The sequence below is a fragment of the Morchella sextelata genome (genome assembly GCF_020137385.1).
Source record: "Morchella sextelata strain SCLS chromosome Unknown scls_2, whole genome shotgun sequence".
Taxonomy (NCBI): domain Eukaryota; kingdom Fungi; phylum Ascomycota; class Pezizomycetes; order Pezizales; family Morchellaceae; genus Morchella; species Morchella sextelata.
In genome coordinates this window covers 3,331,448-3,353,439 of record NW_025408617.1, presented here as the reverse complement: position 1 = coordinate 3,353,439, position 21,992 = coordinate 3,331,448, and the positions used below count along the sequence as shown (strand labels likewise).

General features: G+C 50.5%; 5 protein-coding genes across 5 annotated transcripts; 3 read left to right on the top strand and 2 right to left on the bottom strand.

Annotated features, from left to right (window-relative positions):
- Window positions 1-504: 504 nt before the first annotated feature.
- On the top strand, window positions 505-3,246 carry H6S33_006129 (uncharacterized protein; the record flags this gene model as incomplete). Its single annotated transcript, XM_044837551.1, has 6 exons — window positions 505-543; window positions 605-985; window positions 1,058-1,319; window positions 1,379-2,667; window positions 2,718-3,173; window positions 3,241-3,246. The coding sequence occupies 6 exons, from the start codon at window positions 505-507 to the stop codon at window positions 3,244-3,246; spliced, it is 2,433 nt and encodes an 810-aa protein (XP_044699438.1).
- A 1,352-nt stretch (window positions 3,247-4,598) lies between these two features.
- Window positions 4,599-6,346, bottom strand: H6S33_006128 (uncharacterized protein; the record flags this gene model as incomplete). Its single annotated transcript, XM_044837550.1, has 2 exons — window positions 4,599-6,186; window positions 6,285-6,346. The coding sequence occupies 2 exons, from the start codon at window positions 6,344-6,346 to the stop codon at window positions 4,599-4,601; spliced, it is 1,650 nt and encodes a 549-aa protein (XP_044699437.1).
- Window positions 6,347-7,486: 1,140 nt separating this feature from the next.
- H6S33_006127 (uncharacterized protein) lies at window positions 7,487-9,323 on the bottom strand (the record flags this gene model as incomplete). Its single annotated transcript, XM_044837549.1, has 4 exons — window positions 7,487-7,620; window positions 7,703-8,221; window positions 8,286-9,226; window positions 9,310-9,323. The coding sequence occupies 4 exons, from the start codon at window positions 9,321-9,323 to the stop codon at window positions 7,487-7,489; spliced, it is 1,608 nt and encodes a 535-aa protein (XP_044699436.1).
- Window positions 9,324-10,769: 1,446 nt separating this feature from the next.
- On the top strand, window positions 10,770-11,137 carry H6S33_006126 (uncharacterized protein; the record flags this gene model as incomplete). The annotated part of the gene is made up of 2 exons (XM_044837548.1): window positions 10,770-11,043; window positions 11,100-11,137. 2 exons carry the CDS (start codon window positions 10,770-10,772, stop codon window positions 11,135-11,137), a joined length of 312 nt encoding a protein of 103 aa, XP_044699435.1.
- Window positions 11,138-13,866: 2,729 nt separating this feature from the next.
- On the top strand, window positions 13,867-16,800 carry H6S33_006125 (uncharacterized protein; the record flags this gene model as incomplete). The annotated part of the gene is made up of 3 exons (XM_044837546.1): window positions 13,867-14,276; window positions 14,366-15,574; window positions 15,639-16,800. The coding sequence occupies 3 exons, from the start codon at window positions 13,867-13,869 to the stop codon at window positions 16,798-16,800; spliced, it is 2,781 nt and encodes a 926-aa protein (XP_044699434.1).
- Between the last annotated feature and the right edge of the window lie 5,192 nt (window positions 16,801-21,992).

Below are 21,992 nucleotides of genomic sequence, written 5' to 3'. Positions count from 1 at the left end.
GATGTTTACTTCTAATCTCAGCCTCTTGAGCCCCAATCAATATTATTCATGCACCACCGCCAAGCCCTCCCCACCGGAAACGTTTTAAGCAATATACATACCATAGCCTTGTATGTTTACGAATTGAGCTGAAAGACTCAAGCGTTGCTTCTTTATCCGTCGTTCGCTGCTGCTATCTGCACGTTCGACTCATTAATTCTAGGCTTCCAACCCAACCCCACACTAACCAGTAACAGGGAGGCTTTGCGCGGGGCTCACTGTTTGGCAGGCTTGGCAAGGAATAAGCAACAAGCTCTTGCCTTACTCGAGAGCAAGTGGGACAGTCCACTTAAGGTGAGGATACATTCAACCATCCCATCTCTCACAACTCCAGTAGCAGCGACACGGCAAACATTCCCCCAAAGCTTCATCTCGTCCATTCACAATTTCCCTTCTCCTTCTCCCTTTCCCCCCACCAACACCCCCCACCTTCTCTCCCCTTCGCCACAACATTAGATAGAAATCATGAACCGCACCCGTGGCAAGATTCGGCCTCCTCGGAGAGTAAGTTCCTCGTCCTTCCATTCCCATTACCATCCGTTATACTCATAACCGATTACCCCAGGGCCTCGCGACCGACCCTGTTGACTTCGACGAATACTGGGACACCCTCGCCCAATCGCTGCGCGAGATCCACGCCAAAAACGCCTCCCGGTTATCATTCGAAGAACTCTACCGCAACGCCTACAAGCTCGTTCTCAAGAAGCACGGTGAGAAGCTGTACGCGAATGTTAAGCAGCTAGTAGTCGAACACCTCAAGGTTGTTGCAGTACGGGATGTACGGCCACTGGTGCCTAGCGCCATTGTCACAGGTGGCGCGGCGTTCGGGACGGCGAGCAGCGTGGAAAAGAGGATTGGGGGGGATAAGTTTTTGGACCGGCTGAAGGTGGTGTGGGAAGACCACCAGCTATGTATGGGCATGATGAAGGATGTATTGATGTATATGGTTTGCGATACTCCTCTACTTTCTTGCTCTTCCGGGAATGCGGCGGGAATGCTGATTGTAATGTGGTGGTAGGATCGTGTGTTTTGTGCAGATCATAAAATACCGTCTATATATGTCACCTGTATGGGACTGTTCCGGGACCATATCCTAAGGAATCCACAGTATAACATCGGGAAAGCACTAAATACGGTGATCCTTGACCAGATCAAGATGGAGAGGGAGGGTGATATCATCAACCACGCTACCATCAGGTCTTGCGTCTATATGCTGGAAGCTCTCTATGAAAACGAAGACGAGAATGAAAACGAGAAGATCTATCTAACCAGCTTTGAGGGTAAGTACACCTCTGCACTACCCGTCGGTAGCCTGGCCTGCCACTAACCATACCCATAGGCGAGTTCCTTGCAGCATCCGGCGAATTCTATAAACAAGAAGGTGTCCGGCTCCTCCGAGAATGTGATGCTGCAACTTATCTCCGAAAAACGGATAAGCGCCTATCTGAGGAGTATTCCCGTTCCCATGACACCCTTTCCACACTATCCGAGCCCAAGATTCGCGCGGTGGTGGAACGGGAATTGATTACAAACAATATCAAGGAGGTAATGGATATGGATACCGGCCTACGGTTCATGCTCGATAACGATCGCTTTGAAGATTTAAAGCTCGTTTATAAACTTGTTGCCAGGGTAGATCCAGAGAAGCAGGCGCTCAAGACTATGATGTGCAAGAGGCTAGTAGAGCTGGGTAGAGAAATCAATAAGAATGCCAATCCCACTGCTGCTGTAGCGGTGCTACCGGCAGCAGTGCCGGCAGAGAATGGCGATTCGGCAAAGAACTCTGGTGCTGCTGCTGCGAGCGAGGATAAGGCTGCAAACAACCTCACAGTGGTTGCTATCCGCTGGGTCGACGAGGTTATCGCATTAAAAGATAAATATGAGCAGGTATGGACCAAATCATTTGATGAGGACAAGGGAATTCAGGCGTCAATGACTGGCGCATTCCGGGAGTTCATAAATCTATTCCAACGATCTCCGGAGTATATGTCGCTTTTCATAGATGATAATCTGCGGAAGGGCCTGAAGGGCAAGTCGGAAGCGGAGGTAGATGCGGTACTGGACAAGGCAATTACCCTCTTCCGGTACATCAACGATAAGGATGTTTTCGAGAGATACTACAAGAAACATCTGAGTCGTCGCCTCCTCATGAACCGATCTGTCTCCCAAGATGCCGAAAAGCAGATGATTGGGAAACTGAAGATGGAGGTTGGGGTGGCCTTTACGAACAAATTGGAAGGAATGTTTAAGGATATGAATATCTCTGACGAGATGACCTCAGAGTTCAAGAAGATGCTCCAGAACAAGGAGGGCAGCGATGAGGGCAAGAAAATCGATCTGACGGTCAATGTTTTGACATCGACTTTCTGGCCGATGACGAGTATGGGCGCGGATGGCATGCAGACTTGCTCGTTCCCCAAGGAGCTAGAGGCGCTGAAGGATAGCTTCACAGCGTACTACTTGGGGCGGCATAGCGGGAGGAAATTGAGCTGGCAGGCGAATATGGGGAATGCGGACCTGAAAACGTCGTTCAAAGGTGTGAAGAAAGAGCTGAACGTGTCTACATATGCCATGGTGGTATTATTGGCCTTCAACAACATCCCTGCTGGGGAGTCGATATCGTTCGAGGTAACTCCCTCTATTTTCACTCACCTAAAGTGTGCTAACCACATCCACAGGACCTAACAACCATCACGTCGATTCCCCAAGCCGAGCTGATCCGGACCCTTCAATCCCTTGCTGCGGTCCCCAAAACGCGTATTTTACGTAAAAATCCGGCCACAAAAGACGTCCGTCCCACCGACACATTCGCCATCAACGAGTCATTTACTTCCAAATTCACTCGGATAAAGGTCGGGATGGTATCCGCCAACCGGGCAGAAACTGAGAAGGAGCGAAAGGATACCAGCGAGAAGGTCGACGAGACGCGGGCGCATCAGATCGAGGCGGCCGTGGTAAGGATCATGAAGCAGCGGAAGGTATTGAGCCATGCCGAGCTCGTCAGCGAGGTTATCAGTCAGTTGAAGGGGCGGTTTAATCCCGATGTGGCCATGATTAAGAAGAGGATTGAAAGTCTGATGGAGAGGGAGTATCTGGCGAGAATTGACGGTGAGAGGCATACTTACAAGTATTTGGTACGTTTTAATATTTTCCCTCTTGGCTGGTTATTACGGTGCTAACAGGGTTTTTGGTGATTTGTAGGCTTAATTTTAGTCTTGGTCTTCTCGAGGTTGTATCCGCTTCGCTTCATATATAGCGAAGCAAAGAGTATTACTTAAAAACTACCCCAAATGCGCCCCGTCCTTACTTATGCATGTATTTCTCCTTCTGGATATCAAACGCGTTGGGACCTTTTTTCTTTTTTTTTCCTTCCAACTTCATTGGGGTCCTTGAGACTTGTTTTTTCCACTTTTCATTGGCGGTTCCATTTCTCTGTTTTCTTCACCTTTCATGTGATTTATTGTTTGTGGGTAGGGCGTTCTGTTAGCGAGATTGAGAGGATTTGATGCTTGCGGAGGAGAAGCTCAGGGGTGGAGGAGAGGCTCGGGGGTGGAGGAGAGGCTCAGGGGTGGAGGGGAGGAGAAGAGATTCGGGGGTGGAGGGGGGAGAGTGTATTATTCTACATATGATTACCTTCTTGATCATGACCTCTTCTCGTGGTGCGGGTGTGCGTGCGTGTATGAGTAAAGCCCGAAATATCTGCGATGAGGCCTGTGGCGAACTAGGGTCAGTAGCTGTTATCTTTTCAACCTTCTTTGCGGTACTGATATCCTCGTAGTCGTAGTAATCATGGGAGAGTAGAAAAGTACCAATATTCAAGCCCCAAACAATATATATAAAAAAAAACAGCGAGGTCTAGAAGTACATAGCACCCGCTAAATAAAATACAATCACAAACTATCACTCGCTCCGCAATCCCCTCAGCCCTACGAAAGCGGGCCGGGCTAACGAGAGGCAGAGAAGTACAGGGCCTTATCATCGCTAGAGGAGTATATCATATACAGAACACCCCGAACACAGTAAACTACGCGGGAGGTTCCTACTCACAGGCATTGTAGGTGATGGTGGTGGTTGTGCTGCTGGTGGAATTTCAAGTCTGCTTATACGCGCTCTGCACTACACACATACACAGTGGAGGTACATGTAACGTGTTGGTGCTCTGGGCTTCCTTGTTGCTGTTGTTAGCGTTCTCTTGGGTCTGCACATGGTGGTGTCTGGTATAGTGTGTGGTATGGTGTAGTTATGCTGGATCATAGATTATCACTCGCTGTATTTACCAGTGTTGCGGGAACCTTTTTGAACGAAGAAAGCTATTTTATTTACCACCCATGCATGTTTAAAAGCTAGCTACACCGAATCCCACCTACTACCAGAAAGTAAAGGGAAAAAAAGAAAGAAAAAAAAGAGAAAAAGAACAAACAAGAGAGGGGGCACAACCAGCTACATGTAGCCATGCCCCCGGATATCAAACCCCCCCACCCTCACCCTCACCCCTCCCCCCGGCCCCGCCCCCACAACCATTACCTCCCCCCTCCTCCCTTTCCCCCCAACGTTACCCACTACTCCAAATCCCTCCCCCAAATCAACGCCACCTTCCTCCGATACCCCTCGCGGCACTTCTTCTTCTTCCCCACCTTCCCCAGCCCCTCGATGCCCCTCGCCACCATCACCGCCTCCGCCCTCTCGTCCCCCCCCCTAGTCCTCACCTTCAGCACCACCACCGCCCCCTCATCATACGCGAAGAATCGAAGCCGCTCAACATCACCCACAATCCCCGCCGGATACACGTCCCCCACGACACCCGCCACGGCGCCGCAGTAGCGTGCCCAGTACGCGAACTCGGGGCCGACGAGGTCCTCCAGCCGCGTTTTGAGGTCGGAGTCACTCACCTCGCCGCCCCACCGCTCGCAGAGGGCCAGCGCCAGCAGCGCCCGCGTCTCGTGTGTCAGCCCGTGTGCAGACGCCAGGATGCCCGTCGTGGTAGCGTGGAGTCCGCAGCTCGGCCGCGACTCCTTCGGGATGTTGGAGTGGTAGATGAGCATGTTGGCGAGCGCAGGCACGATCTCCGCGCGGAAGATATACGGCGTCGACCGCGGGAGGGCGTAGTTGAGGAGCTCTCTGATCTTGAGTGTGTCGCGGGGTGCGTGTGCGGAGGTAGCGACGACGAGCGGGTCCTGCGCGCGCGTGGCGGTGTCGAGGCGCTCGTAGAGCGCGCCCTCGCGCACGCCGCCTTGGCAGAAGATGACGGTCTTGATGGTGGGGAGGGTCTCGACGAGGGCCGAGATGAGGAATGCGACGGCGGGGACCTGGCGCGCGCGCCGCTCCGAGATGCGGAATTTGTCGTCGAGGCGCCGTGTCGTCTCGGAGGTTAGGTGGAAGTCGGCTAGGTCGGAGAAGGCGCTGCCGGGCGCTTTGAACCCATTGATGATGGGGACGGGGTAGGGCTGGATGGGGTGCTGGTCTAGCAGGAGGAAGCCGAAGCCCCGGAACCCCCCGCCGGAGAGGTACAGTGTGTACCCGCCCTCGTCGTCGGCGTAGTCGGCGAGCTCCTTCGGGATGTCGAGGCCTGTGATGGCGGCCGCGACACGGCCCTTGATCTCGTCCTTCAGCTGCGCGATGGCCTCGTCGTTGATTGCCGTCTCGCGGCGCTTCGTCAGTGCCGCGGCACCATACGGCAGCGACACCGCCGCGGCCGGCATGCGAGTCTTTCCGTTCTTCGAGATCATCCACGTGAGCTGCGTGCTGCCGCCGCCCAGATCCATCACCAGGCCGCTGACCTCGTTGAACGAGCTCGCCACGCCCTCGGCGCCGATGCGGCCCTCGTCCTCCTTCGTCAGCAGCTCGACGGTCCAGCCCGTGGCGGCGTGGATGCGTTCGCGGAACTCGAGGGAGTTTTGGGCCTCGCGGGTGGCCTCGGTGGCTACGACGCGGATGTTGCCGGGGGGCACGTTGAAGTCGGCGCAGACGGATGCGAAGCGGCGCATGGAGACGAGGATGGCGGTGATGACGTCTTCGCTGATGGGCGACTTTGTGGTGCCGGTGAATTGGGCGTCGTAGAGGGAGATGGGGGCGCGGTCTTGGAAGATTGTGGGCATGATGCGGGCGGTGGAGGGGTGTAGGTTAGAGATGGAGAAGCGGACGCCATTGCTGTGGTGGGTGGGGCTGTTAGTTGGCTATAGCTATAGCTGTGGGAGGGGGGGAGCTTGGGGGGAGCTTGGGGAGGGGAGCTGGGAGCTGGAGCTTACCTTCCAATGTCCACTAGGCCCCTTAGCAGCGAATTGTCGGTGGTGGTATCAGCTTGCACCATGGCTGTTAGTTTTGGGAGGAGTAACAGCTTCCAGAGGTAGTAGAGGGAAGCAATCGTGACGGTATTGGAGGTTAGATGTTATATAGATAGAGCAGCTTTCTGCTAATGGTGATGTCAAGCTGTCTCAGAGCAAGCAAAGTAGGGATGGATGGATGGATGGATGGATGGATGGATGGATGCTGAGAGATTGACCGTTTCCTTGGACAAGCGGGGTCCCATGACGCGGGGCAGCAATCACCCACGACCACCACCCACCAGAGGACAGATGACTAAGCCTGAAAACTGGATTTACCCAGCTTTGGGTGTCGTTGCCCATGAGCTAGCTTCTGCGTCAATTGCTATAGCTGTCGCGTCTTAAGCACACAGCTACATGTAGCCATCAATACAACACCAATGCCCTTATCAGTACCCTCTATTCCGACAGTATACCTCTAATAACTTACCAGAAACACGGTATATCATATCAGCTCCCCACATCTCCCCAAAGCTGTAGATTCCAAAAGTCCTGTCTTCTGTCCGTCTTCTGTCATCTCGTAGCGGGGTCAGGAACACATGACGTGGTCTTGGCGATCAGGGTCCAACCGGGTTCTAAACTAGTAGCCCCGGGATGTTTTCTTGGCGGTGGTCGCGTGACTGGCTGCTTCTATCGATATCGATGTCAATTGTAGGCTCTGAGATTAATTGTAGCAGTGGTTTTTTTCTTCTTTTTTCAATTGAATAATTGTGATGATGGTAGTTGGGTGTAGGTGGTGTGGGTGTATTAGTAGGTAGTGAATACCATGAGGAAGAATCTTGAATGCGGAATCATTGACACTCGCACACTACTAGCCAAAAAGCTAAATACTGTAAAAGCTCGATAGGTGAGTTTGGGCTCATCTATCGAATCCGAGCTCTCTGATTCTCTACTGTTATTCACCCTGCATTTTTGGTTTAGGCCCGGGCTCACCTATCAAGATTATCTGTATTTCCGGATTGAAAAATGCTAAGAGTTAAGATTCTAAGCTAAACCACCTCTGTCACTTAACAGCTAAAAGCTACGTATCTATCACAAATCACAGCTACACACAACTCACTCACCCAGAAAAAAAAACTCCATTAAGCCACACAAATGCTACAATACATGACCCGGCCCTCCCCCCGCTACAGGCTGAAATCAAACTCCTTAAACGCCCCCTTAAACCTCTCGGCATCACCCTTCTCCTCCTCCAGGCTCAGCACACAGTCCTTCCAGTGCACCGTCTGCAGCCCCAGCACCTTCGCCAGCACTCTGCGTCCTACACGCCCACACACACCTCCGTTAGCACACCCAACCCCAAAAAACCCAAACCCAAAAACAGAGGGAAAAGAGAAACTAACCAAACTGCAAATCAAAATACTCGCCACCCCTCAATGGCAGCACCAGCGCGCCCTCCTGCCCCCCCAACCACACCCTAAAATAGTCCTCCCCTTCCCGGACCTCCCGCCTCTCCAACGCCGCCAATCCGTCCTTCTCCGCCTCGCTCCTAAACGCCGCCTCCACGTCCGCCATCTTGTCTGCCGGCACGGGCACAACCTGCCAATGCGCATGCACGCCGCCCGCGCGCGCAATCTCGAAGGTGACGGTGCCGTAGCCGCGGGGCTCGAGCATCTGGCTGATTGCGTCCTTGTACCGCGTCATCTCGGCGAGCGTGCTCTCGCGTGAATCGGCGTCGTCGATGAGCGGGAGTGTGGGCGTGTGGGTGAGGGGGATGATGAGGATGTGGGATGCGAAGGGGAGGGTGGCGGATGCTTTTGTGAGGGGCCCTTTGGCGGTGGTGAGGTAGGCGTCGTTGCCGATGGAGACGATGAGGTGCTTTTCGAGCTTGGGGTATGAGAGGCAGAAGAAGCAGTTTTCGGCTGTTGGTTCTGTTTGTTAGCCTTGGTAACTCTGGGTTATAGGATAGGTAGAGGAGATACATACGTCCAAGTGGGGGTTTTGGCGCCCTTGATCCGCCATGCGGCCCCTTCCCTCTCTTGCCGCCTCGGTCATCGCGGATGTGCTCGCCCCAGAAGAAGGAGCCGCCGCCGTCCGCCTGGCCCGCCGTCCGCTTCTTGGTCTTCTCCTTGTACGGGCTCTGCGTGGCGTTCGGCGGCACAACGACATTGGTCTCCTTCGGTGTGATGCTGAACGCATACAAGCTCTTCGCCTTCGCGTCATTCCCCCAATCGCCCACGCCCAGAAACCTCGTCACCCGCACCTCCCCCTTCCCATCGCTGTCCCTCGCCACATTTTTATATGGTTCCCGCTCCCAGAACGCCGCACCCGCCGCCGCAAAATGGTACCGCGGGCGAATCATCATGGCGAGCTCCGCAATCGACGGACTACCACCACCGCCGAGAGCAGCGGGCAGAGGCACTGCGCTACCACGCTCGATATCTGCCGGCCAATCGTACGTCAGCAGCAGGTCGGCGCTGTTGCAGCCCTTCAGCGTCTTCGCGTCCTGCGGGGAGTAGTACGGGAGGTCTGCCGCTTCGCCAGCCTCTGCCTTCGCGTCAGTCTGGACATTTGCGTCGAGACGGCCGCCGAGCGCGACGATGCGCACGCCCTCGGAGGTGTTGAGGACGGTCTTCTTGCCGAGGAAGAAGAGGTTCTCGCAGACCTCGCCGGAGGAGGCGATTTTATCGCGGACGCTGGGCGGCAGCGAGTGACGCCCGAGGCCGAAGTAGGTGGGCAGGGGGACCTTGATCTCGCCGCGGAGGAGCTTCTGGATGTTTTCGGTGTCGCTGGGGACATCGGAGGTGCCCGGGGCGGCGAAGAGGTCGCCGAGGAGGAGGGCGAGGGAGAATTTGTTTTTTGTGTGTAGGGCGGTGGCTTTTGTGAATGCTTCGATGAAGCGGCCGTTTGTGGCTCCGATGACGAGGCTGCGGAGAGATGTAGAGAGTCAGTGGGGGGGCGAGGGGATCTTGAGGGGATTGTGGGAGGTGGGAGGGGAGGGAATGCGTACATTTTGGCAGCCATTGTGGGCATGGGGGAGAAGTGAGGAGGAGTGAGGATGGGTCGTTGAGGATCTTTAAAGAAAGGCAAATTCAGGAAAACGCGACGTTGGCGACGGTTGCACGCGCCAAGGGTTTGCGTCATGGATTCTCGTTCGGGTGCCTGCCAAGAAGCATGGGGTTGTGGAAGCGTTCCAGAAAGCGACTGCAATCTCTGGTGCCTCATGCGAGTTTCGCTTTACACTGATTTATAGCATGAAACAATAGCGGCAATAGTGGAGATAAAGACTTAGAGATCATATTCTCCATAACGTACTGCCGTAAAATCCCCGGAACAATATTGTTAGGGGATATTTCCCCTTGAGCTCAAATCCACTTAGCCCAAAGCATAGCTCGACCACTGATAGTGCAGTTTCCACTCCCGATCTTCGTTATTTCCAGGTCATGCAGTGCATGTATAATGTAAATACTTAGTAGTTCGATCTAGCTAGAGGTTCCGGCGTATTGCGGCGTTTTCCCAATCCATATTCTAGCATGCATCCCCAACCAACTTATATTGAAACCCACATATTTTTGGTGATTTCAATGCCGTTATTTTTAATATTGACGGAATATGGGCTGGTATATTTAATAACTCTCACTAGATGCCAGAACATCGAGTGATACCTGATGATCGGACCTGCTGTTGTAGATATTCAATGGACGGCATTTCTGACACGGAGTATGTAGTCATCTCGATCAGTACAATATTGTAGGCTTGTTGTAGGAGATGTGAGAAGACCCAATAGGTAATAGGATGGATGATTCCATTACGAAGGAGGATGAAAGCCGATCTGCTTATACATAAAGGTGACACGTCTAGTTAGGCTAGACTATGGACACCGTTATTAAAATCATCTTAAAACCGAGAGCCAGTCGACGTAACGTATAGACACTTGGAGAATAAGAACGAACTAGCCGTTTCTAGAGATATAACCTTCCCTATCCCCCTTTGTACTTACTCTTCCGGATAGGAATAGAAAGCGCCCCGGAGGACCGAAAAGCACCTACGCATCGCGGCTTTGCGTGATATATGAAGGGGAGTTTATTGACGGAACTAATGTGGCTTGCGCATTCACCGACCGGCCACAGTTTTGGATAGGTTCCTGTTTTGACGCTCCTAGCTGGTCTCTGGAACAGATACATGTAGAGGACATACATGTTTGCGGTGCTATCTTATGGAATATAGAATTTGATTCCGGTATCATATTTTGCTCCAGGAGTTCCTACGACAGGATACCCAGTGTCCCGAGTAGAAGGCCCATAATCTTCATCACACCCACTCACTCGTTATCCTTCTATTACTTCGCATACCATATTCAAACCCATGGCTAGCGGCAAAAATTCCAGCCCTTCAAAGCAATATTAAATCCTTCAATTTCCGCACTCCCACCCCTACCAGCTGAGAAATAGTATTCCAGAAACACTCGATATGGAACATAAATATCCCACACTCACCCTCGTTGTCAGCACCTCAAAACTTCCCCAAAACACAAACTCCGCCACCACTGCAACAAACCACAACCTTCTACTCTTCACAATGGGTCTCATCGACAACGTCTTTAAAACCAAGGCCGTCCGCGAGGACAAGCGCTCATCCCGACTAATAAAGAAGGACAATAAAGCGCAGGTCCGCACATCAAGCTCGACGTTGTGTAGGGGGTGTAATAAGCACTTTGTTCTCAACGGGAAGATTTGTGAGAGATGTATGTATACGTCTGACCCCGTAGATGACCTAGACTTTTTGCTGATAGGGATATAGGTGAAACGTGGTCCAAGGTTCCGCAGAAACTTTACTGATTAAACGAAGGGTGTTACAGTCGGGGGGCGTGTCTAATACATCTCTCGAACTTGTTGGCGGAATTAGGGTTTTTTTTAAAAGTTGTTTGTTATTTATTGAGCTTAGGTTATTTATTTTCTTTCTTTCTCGGTTGATCTGGGCTCTGTTCCTTCTTGTTGGAGGACCTGAGTGCAGTGCGAAGGCTTCAGCTGGCTGGACCCAGTTGAGGTGCTGTTATTTTTCTTAGCGGATTGTACATATGGAGTTAGATATGTACATACGTATAATAAATTTGTATTAACTTGAAGGCTTACTATAGGAAGGCTGTATATGTGCTTGTATATTGTGATTTTAATCAATATAAGTAATAGCGTTTTTCGGCCTCCACAGATGATATGATATCTCTGTAGATGTTGATGGAGGTGTGTTGGTAAGTTGCTAGTTTTGTATACATACGTAGAAATATTCCCTAGAGTTATTGTCGCGTGCCATTTAATGGATATAAATTATAAATAAGAAATCGAGTACTCTCAGAGAATTTGAGCTCTGGCTAGTAAAGGGATCAAAACCAAGCCCTCGCCCATTCCATAGACTGTATGTACATACTTCATACTCAATCATGAAGACCTGGCCTATATAGTCGACTTTCGATATAAGGGTACAGTCGGGACCGAAAATCTGTATCCTTATAAGGCGAGTATCATTATAAGTAAAGAGGGATAGATGAAACAGCATTTCGGGACCGCTGATTACGACATCATGATATAATAAAAGCTCTTAGGACAGCTCTGACCCGCGGAGCAAGCAAGGCACATCTTGCTAAACGCCGCTAGAGACTTTCCCGCCATCTGAAGATCCAGGGTAGCTTTGAAACAGGCAACTGCGAGTGAGCAAAATGCACACTACACACCCAAGCTGCCTCCCAGAATTTTGTGAGACAGTAGCCATGGCTACAATCAAGGTGCTCAGGTTGGTGAAGAATCCATAAATCCTGGCTGTAGTTGTGGGACCTACATTGCGGGGGTGGGACAAAGCGTTTGGCTTACTGGCTGTAAGAGGCGGCGGCGGGGTCGGTTGCATATGCAAAGAGGGTAATGTGGTGTGGTCGCTATGAGGGGGGTGGGGGGGTTACAAAGTGGAGGGTCGGTTCCTGAGTCCTGACGAGGTCAGGCCCGGGAGGAAGATCTTTTCGTTGCTGTGAATCAGGAACTCGCAAACCCACATGTGGCTTACCCCCCGGGCACTGCATGACCTGCAACCTATATGGCCGTTCGTACCTATCAGTATTCGTGATAGTCAAACCTCTTTGCTTACTCTCTTGTGTGCGTTGGTAATGTAGGGGAAAGCTGTGCCTACATACCTAACACAGTTCCATGCCACGGGCAAGAAGGTCAAACCTCGGATACGTGTGTAAAAGGTTTTCTGCTTCGCTGGAGAGCTCTGGGTTGTTTTCATATATTGAATGCTCCCTGCCTATATCACGGGTAGTGTAGTCGACTGTCGTACATTGTTTGCACACCGGAAACGTTGAGGCGAGAGAGAGCTGTGTTGGTGAGTGAGAGCTCATGAAGAAGAAGAATGTGATGTCCGGTAAAGCTGTTTTCACAAACGAGCCTTGGTCAGTCGTCACAGCTCGGGATGGTAATTTTGTGCATGTAGTACTGCGGCTCCGGTTCTTGTGTTACAGCAAGTCGGTATCGGTGGTGTAGTATGTGGACAAGTATCAATGCCAGTTGCAATGGGACCAAGGGGAGGCCTGATGATGAATTTTAGCAACTAAGCCGAATAGTTTTGGGTATTGACGTTTCTCGGCAGATGTAAATCCAAATCAATATGCACAGATAAGAAGAATTGTAGGTACAACTAGAGCTTACCGACCCACCATTCTCGTTTCTTAGTACCTTTAAGGATGAATCGAGCCGCAGTACCGTACCACACTTGCACAAATAGTATTGAGAATGACAAAGTGGCAATCTCCTGTCCCACTAGATGATGGTCCCCGCTCACAGCAAACTGAGCCAGCCTTCCTCAGCTGCAGTCAAGCTTCGATCCCAAGGAACATGTACCTGTCAATTGATCCTCAAGGCGCTCTTTATTCGCTGACAGTCATTTAGACTGTAATCACACTAACGCATTATGGCTTAGCTCACCACCTTGTCTTGGCAGGTGTCTTCGCAGCCAATTCATTCCCTTACCCGCCCCCCAACATCGCTTTTCCTTTCTGTGTGTGAGAAGGAAAGTTCAGTGCAGTGGGAGCTCTCTATCTGGATAAGCTCTGGAGGTGTCCCCCAACGACGCGAGATATTCTTCATCATACACACCCACTCTCCCTACACACACATTTACGACCCTGCACGAACGATACGGAAAAAGGAAACATCTCATCACCATCTTACACGCACCTACAGTACAGCACCCATCAAGTCAAGTCATCCACTCACCCGGACAGACAGCAAACGACCCATAGATTCTCATCCTGGCACCCACCTTTCTATAGATCTACACGACGTACCGAAAGATCTCACCGTCCCCCCCCCCCCCCCCCCCCCCCCCCGCGGGACCGTCAGAGCTCTACAACTTAGCAGACACTGAACCATACCTTAACGCGCGCGCCGTACAGAACCTCACGACCCAGCAGCAGTCTACGTCCCTCCCCCGCGTGTCCGACCACTCAGCGCCAAAAATACCCCCTCGTCGCGCGCAGGCGGTGAAGTCGTAGCAGCACCGTTCTAGCACCACCACCACCACCATGCCTCAAGCCATGACGCCCACCGAGGAGGTCGCTAAAGCGCCCACAAAACCCAACACGACACTCGAGATCCGCGCGCCGCCACTGCCGCACATCACGATGGGCTTTATACCTCTGTCGTTACTCATCAATCGTCTGGTGCAGAACTCACACAACAAGCTCGTGGAGCTAATCGACTCGCTACAGAGCTCGGGGCAGAGCGACGGGGAGAAGAAGTTGCGCATCATTGAGCATATGCAGGAGACGCGGAAGCAGTTCATCAAGGTGCTGGTGCTGGTTACGTGGGCTAAGAATGCGTCGGCCGTCAGCGAGGTGATTGATTTGAAGGTGTATCTGGATAGCAGGCAGGATGTCTTTCACAAGGTGGTGTGGAACCTGTACGAGGTGCGCAGGAAGATGAGTTATGCGAGGTACTACTATTCCCCCGTATACTATGTGTGCGGCCTGGTCTTGTGGGCTGCCGGAGGTGACGTGGTAATTATGTACTAAATTGCTATAGAGTCCCGAATCCCGACCTTGATACCGCGGTTCAGGTGCTGTCTACGGGGGTGGCCACAACTTCTATGACTCGCCGCTATGTACCGCCGCCCCCGCTCAGTTCTACGGAGATTCTTAAGACGCTATCCAATATCAATACGCTCCTTGCACTCCGATTTTCGCTGCACTCACCACCGCCCCCGTATTTCAAAGACTATACTATTTCCTCTGGCCGCGCTACATTCAAGGTCGAACATGAATTTGAGGTCGACATGTCTATCGGGGACGAAGACCCTACTTCACAGCTATACCTAATCGACTTCCGACTGGCCTTCGAGCCGGCTGCCGGGGCGCCTTTCCCAGAAACTCTCAAGAACGAGATTGAAGGCCGCGGTAACACGGTACTGAAATCGAAGGGCCTTGAGGGTATCCATGACTTCCTGCACGATTTCTGTCTCACGCACAAGATCAACATCCTGATGCGGCAAGCTCATGAAATGCTCCAAGGGCGCTGGACAGAAAACCTTCGAATCCAGCAGATCAAGCGTACCCTTGTGATCCAGTACTGGACCAACCGTGCTGGTGAAGGCAAGTCATGGATCGAGGTCGGTGTCAAGCGCGGTGTTGCGGGAAAGCCAAGTAGACTAGGTGTGCGATGGATGCGGGAGGGCAAGGAGGTGAAAGACGTCGAGGTACCGCTCAACATCGCGGTACTCTCCGCAGAGGAACTACTCAAGACTGTAATAGCACTGCATACAAAGTGGATATTGACAGGAATACGGGATCGCTTTTCACCACTTCCACTCTTTCCACCGTCATCCCTGCAGCTGAACACACACCCTACCGACTCATTTAACAGCTTCTTGAAGCTGCGACTGACGCCGTCTCGGGCAATCAAAGTGCTCATAGAGCCTATCACTGGACGCTTTGCACTACAGAAGCCCGGATTACTAGCATCGAGCGTAGAGGGAAGAATGAACCAGCAGCCTGGGCAGATTGCGGAGTTGCTGAAGTTGAAATTCTTGGTGCTGCAGGAGGAGATTGAGAGCAGGGCGCGATCAATGGGGTGGGAGATACTGAAGATGATTAGCGTTAGGAAGGAGGAATTCAAGACATTCTTTCCGTCCACAACTCGCTACATGACATTTATGCGTCGGCAAGGCTGGAGTAAAGAATGGGTTATTACGATAGGTCTCGGCGAGACTGGAGAATGCTTCTATGTCAGCAGGATGTAAGTATCATTACCCATGAGTGACAATTCATGAAGCAACTCATACTAACAACTAAACCCACAGCCACGAAGCACCCCAGCAATGGACAGTCTCCCTCAACATCCCTATACCTGTGAATGGTGCTTTAGACGTGACCTATGGCTTCCTAGCCAACCTCGAGAAGATTTCCGCCTCTATCATTACCCTGCACACCATTACAGAAGACCTTACCTCCCGCTCCGTCCAACATCAACTCAAGCCTTCAAAGACAGCAGATACAAAGCTCATCATCCCTGACCTTTACATCCGCTTCTCTTCCCTTATCCCGCGTGCAAATTGGGGCATTGACGCTCTGCGTGTGACCTTTCAATCTCTCTCTGACTCCGGTGCCTGCACACTCACGGTCTGTGGCCGCACCGCCGAGGCAATGACGCACCTTGGCGTCGTAGGAAAGGACATCGCATCAGCCGACTCTGATGTCTCCTTCCACCCGCAGACTGGGAGCTACGCAATCCGCTTTGTAGTCCCAGTCGGCGAGTCAATCATTGACCCCCTAATCGAAAAGCTCTCTCGCATTGAGACGCTCATCAAGTTTGTGGCAGTTATACGCCGGTTCCAGCTACCATGCTTGCATGTGAGCCTTGGCCGGATAGGCTTCAAGTACTCGAATGATGCGCACAGCACAGCGGAGGTGTCGTTCGGCGCGGACGATAATAATGACACCAAGATGCGACTGCACTTGCCCCCGCGAAGCCCGCACGCGCGGATAAAGCACTTCCTCGAGAACTCGCTGAACACTTCTGGGCTCGAGATCGTAGTCATGGCCTTGACTGTGACACTACCCCTACTTCTAGCCTTCACAGATCTCGAGTCAACCCCCCCCAACCAGCGTGACGACGCACTGTTCATACTTCCTCGAAACGTAGACTGGTACCGTGTAGAGTATAGACTTGCGGGTGTGGTGCTAGACTGGCGACTCAAGTGCCGCAAGAGCGTGCTGTACTGGTATGTTCAGGACGCGGCAGTAGCAGGCGCGGAAAGCGAACGCGGCGTTAGGGGTGGCGAGAATAGGCGGAAGGCAGAGATGCTCAAGCCGCTCTGGTGTGGTGAGATTGAGGGCGAGTGGGAGGCGCTGAAGATTGGCGCCGCTGCTGGCGTCAGGGGAGTCGGGGCGCTAGTGAAGGCCGTAGATGCGCTGGTGAGAAGGCCTATACCTGGCCAACAGCAGCAATCACAGCAGGCATAGGGTGTGAAGAATTAGGATTAGGAGTAAACTTGAATCTGGGCGGCTGTATTATATCTTTCCCGTTCTCTTTGCTTAAAATCTTTGTGTTTTCTTTATTCTGTCACTTGGTTTTTTTTATGGTGTTTTTGTGTCTAATTTTCTTCTTTCCTGTTTTTTCTTCCTTCTTACTTAACTTACTACCTTTGAGGAGCGGATCGGTTTGGACAATGGACCTACATGCATATAAGTATCAGAGCTCTATCGAGGGCCACAGCGAAGTACCCTCGTTTGCTGCACACTCTTCCTGTTTTGCTGTTGATTTCTGTTTGACCTATATTTACCCGCCCCCACCCCCTATTGCATTTTACTCATGCCTCTAGCTCTTCTTCTATTATCACTATTTTTGGTGCATGGCCGATGGCGGGGGTTCATTTCATTTGTTCCATGTGTTACGACCTGGGGCGGCGGCGGTGGGCGGGGTGGAGGGTAATCTTTAAAAAAAATTGGGAATGGTGGGGCGGGGCGGGGGTGGGGATATAGATAGATGTGGATTTGAAAGACTTTTCTCGGTGGAAGAATCGGGCGTGTGTGGGGGCCGGTAGAGAGGCGGGTTGAGCTGATCTGTGGTGTCTTTGATTGTGCGTGGTGCTTGCTAAGATTAAGGTAGAGAGATCAGTGGTTATATACATCATGTAGTGATAGTACTGTGACACTTCATCGGAGTTGCGTGCACGTACGCGTGGGGAATGTACTGTAGCTCCATGAAGGCGAGATTTATTCATGCCCTCCATCTTCTTGGAATGAACATGTTATGTAGTTTTCTTTGGAAATCAGCTTGATGATGGGAGGCCGTTGGTGCTCTCCCCGCCGAATTAAAAAAAATTATGATTTTCGTTAGGGTTCCCTATTCTTGATGCGTTGACATGAAGAATCATGTATTTCTGTATATGCAGGCCCTGCTTATTATAACCACTGGGGAGTTCCCCCCCCCTCACCTGTCCCATTTTATGATTAGGTAGCTAGGTTAAAATCCGAGTCTTCGCCAGCGCTGTTTGTTCCTGTCGTCGATGCAGTATGTAGGTTATATGAGAGGACAAGATAACAAGGTACTGAAGCCTAAAGCAGCCCACAATATCAGTGGCAACGGCAGCTAAGTTAGAACTCGGCTGAGAAAGTTTTTCCAGTTGAAGTTTCGGTCCTAGCATAGTCGGGAATAAGATGGTGGCTATAATGGGAGGGGGGCTCGTACGAACAGGTGGCCACGCCTTCGATATCTCTTCTTTCCTGTTTTCCTTCGATCGTCTTCCTATGTTGTCGCCAATACAACATGCGTGCTGTCGTCGTTCTACCTCTTATTAGCTCTGGATCTACCCTCACCCGCAAAGGACCATCATTGAATTGCTATAAATACTCTACTGCTTTCACGGTTTTCAGTAAATGTGCTCTACACCGCCCGTGAATCTCTCATAGACTAGCTCTCTATTTTTCTTTCTAGGCATAGGGTCACAACTTTAAGTGGAGTGTCTTAACCCATCTGACATCTCCTTATGGATAGATACTATAATGAAAACTCCCTACTACGCTTCTCTGGCACGGCCGCTGCTATCTTAGTTGACATAGAGATTACTCGGGGCAGGTAAAAAGTACCGGACAATGCAGGTTTTTGGTTCACCAATGGGTGCGCGTGCTAGGCGTGAACTACTGCAAAAAAGGCCCAGAGACAAAACTTGCATTATCCGGTACTTTTTGCCTGCCCCGAGTAGTATCGGAAATGACAACTAGTCCCATAGTAACAGACGGCCAAGACACTGCCTGCCCGGAGATAAAGCGGTTTTGACTCCGCTTCAGATGAACCCCCACGAAAAGGGGCTGCAGGTACGGCTGGAGACCGTCGGTCCCAGATGAAATTGTAGTAGGAGTACTGGCTGACTCGGAGATGCGTTTTCAGTTGAGTTTAGTGCTCGAACTTAATATGTTGGAGCAGATAAGCTACGAGAGCCGTGAACCGGGTGAGACTCGAGGGCAGATGCAGGGTCGCTGAGCTTTTTAGGGGCCTACCCGGCCCACGCCAGCAAAGACCAGTAGAAGAGCATTCTAGGGCGAAAGAAGCTATCTCCACTACGTATTTCTTAATTCTCTAAGATATACTCACTTACGAGACCATGTTTGTTTCTAGGGCCGTGGGACATTCGATAAAAGTTAATCTCTCGCCAGTAACCCATGTGGGCTTTTTGCACCTGCACCAACATCATCCACAGCAAAACTAAAACTCCTCTAAAACGACACCTACCTATAGGGAAACGTTTTCACCCTGTCGCGAAAATTATCATCTAGATTTGGTCATAGCTATCATTACCACTTCATAGGACGTCACTCGGGCTTGGCACAGAAATATATTTAGCTGACATATAAGTACATGTAGTATCCATCCCTCTCATCCTCTGACAACGCCTCGTCAACACCGCCAAGACTTGACGAGAGCGGGGTATCCTCTCTAATAAAGACTTTTCTTTGGCTTCACCACCAAAGATTAGTCGCACCGATCCTTTTCCTCCCATGACTCGGGTCACATAAAAAGGAGTGACATTTCGCACGATCGCCTGGAGAGCCTTCGTCAACCTCATCCTAGTTCTTGTCTTCATTGACAAGAACCCCACCACTCTGGGGACCTTTCATACAGGTCCCTTTCGGTCGCAAACACTACTCTCACTTCGAGGCAACACGCCCTCATCCGCACAACCAAAGTCCCACTGAGGGCACCTCGGCATGATGCCACTGTCAGACTTTTGCCTTTTTATTTGTGTTATCCGGAATTTTTTTTTATTTTTTCTTAGGCAGGGGTTTCCTTAGTCATCAACCTTGTAAGAGGAGTGCGGTTGGTAGCATACCATAGTTACTATATCTGGGGGAATCGGCATTGGGGATAGGTCTTTACGCCATAGTTTATACTTTATACGGAGCTTGTACCTAGAAACAATAGCACTTGATATAAAAAAATAAAAAAAAAAAAGTACATGTAGTATCGACACCAGAAACCAGTGGAGAATTATCGGTTACTTCGGTTAAGCTATGTAGATTCATTAGATTCGCTTGTGGTTGGGCTATTCCACGGCTTGTGCGAGGATGGGCTGAATCTAAGTATTTGGTTCTTGGGTTTACTGTTATCTGAGTGACTATCTGATATTTGAACCCATATTGTTTCGAATATTTCGTGGTCTGGCATTAGGAAGTCAAAATGGAACAGTATAAAGGTTACTCGGGACACGTGTAGGACCCGCGGGATTGTTGAGTAGCGGCCGCGGGTTGAGGGCCTAGATTTTATGGCTAGATGTCGGTGGCTAGCCGCTTTTCGCAGGTTTTCTCCGAAACAAACATCATATTATATCCAGAGACCCTCCCCAACTTTCACCCTCAATCACTCCATTCCCAAGCGGTGCCGACCCAGTCCGCATCCAGTCCGAACCAATCCCAATCGTCCTGAAAGCCAGACTTCGGGTGCAGAACTTTTTTATTCTCGGGCAAAGTTGACTCTCTGCGGGACCAGGATTGATGCTGGTCGCACTATAGTAGCTATTACATGGCGATCACTACTTACTCGTGTGACTGAATCGCCTGGCCGGCCGAGACCTGCTCAGAATCTGGTGCTCTGCAGCCTTGGCAACTTTGGACCAAAAATTACTGTTTGTGGGAGTTGCTTTTGGAAATCTCAACTATATCATTACCCTATATGGAAAGCCAAGAACCAAGTTTGTACGATATGCAGAGCACCAGATTCTGAGCAGTTCTCGGCCGACCAGGCGATAGTGGGAAAATAATCTCAATTACTACTAATAGAGACTGAACCAAAAAAATGCAAGTATGTACCCGAGACAAAGATCATCTTATTTGTATTAGAAACTTTAGGCCAAGCATTAATTTTGGTCAAAATTGATGTTTGCAGGGATTATTTTGCTGGGTGGCGAATAGCATTTTTCAAAATTGATCGTTGGCCTAAAGTTTCTATTGCAGGGTGGTGCCCCTACATACAAGCCTTGTCTTGAGCACTTGCATCTTTTTTGTTCCTTTCTTCTGCACACACCAGTAGATGCGACGCAGAATGAAGACGAGTCACAAGTAGCAAAGAAAATTACATGAACTACAAAATAAGGATCAACAGAACATATACCCAACGCCAGAAGGAATACCCTCTCCCATAAGACAAAAGGAAAACAGGAAATTAATATAAGAAATACTCTTTCTCACTACGTACCGGCGCAGTAATCTTTTCCGTCAACCAATTCGGCTCCAAACAGATGTTTACATTACCGGTACCAACCTTTCCAGCCCGTTCCCCCTAGTTTACGATGACATCCGCGCGCGGTACCGAAGATACGCTCATCGCATCTTTGGCATGTACGCGGTTGTATCGGCAAATTCAGGAAACGGGTAGATTGATTGGCACTAGTATCATAGCCATCTGAGAGGAGCGAAGTGGAGGCAGGAGCAGACTACATTGTAGCGGATGGAGAGGGAAGAAGAAAGGGAATAGAGGGCGGGTAGAGGGGGTTTATATACAATTTAGACCACCTTGAAAGGTGCTCGTATGGGACCAGTTTAGTAATCGAAGCGGGGCTGTTGCCTAACAGTGGTTGCCTGAATTAATTCTGTTCGCCTTGTTTATTTACTTGGCGATTCTTGGCAATACTGGTGGGGTTTGTTCCCCGGGTCCTATCCGTGATTATCGCTTTGGGCTTCTCTAAACGAGATAGATTACGTTTACTGTGTAACCTGTTATGTTCAACATTTTGTTAGAACACACTGTTGATAGATGGTGAGAATAATCATAGAATCTCACTCGTTCTTGGCATTTACACATTTATGAAAGAAGGCACTGGCAGATATATTTACCTCAACAAGGATTAGGCTAACCCGGGTAGTAATATTGGCAACGAAAAATATTGCATTAATCACGTAGGCAAGGTCCCTATATATGTGTGTTCTCAATTCTGTGGTCTGGTGCTTCAGATTGGAGAGTTATTTCTTAGGCATAGCAGTGTCACATCAGTTGATCAAATATCAAACGGATTTAAACACTTCCGGCGGTACTATACTGGTTGGGCATACAGGAAAGTTCACAGTGGTTGATATGGGTAGTTTTATATAGAAGAGGTAATTGATTGGTAGTGCTGAAAAGGAAAGAAAATGATAGATTAATGAGTACTACGCTCAAGAAA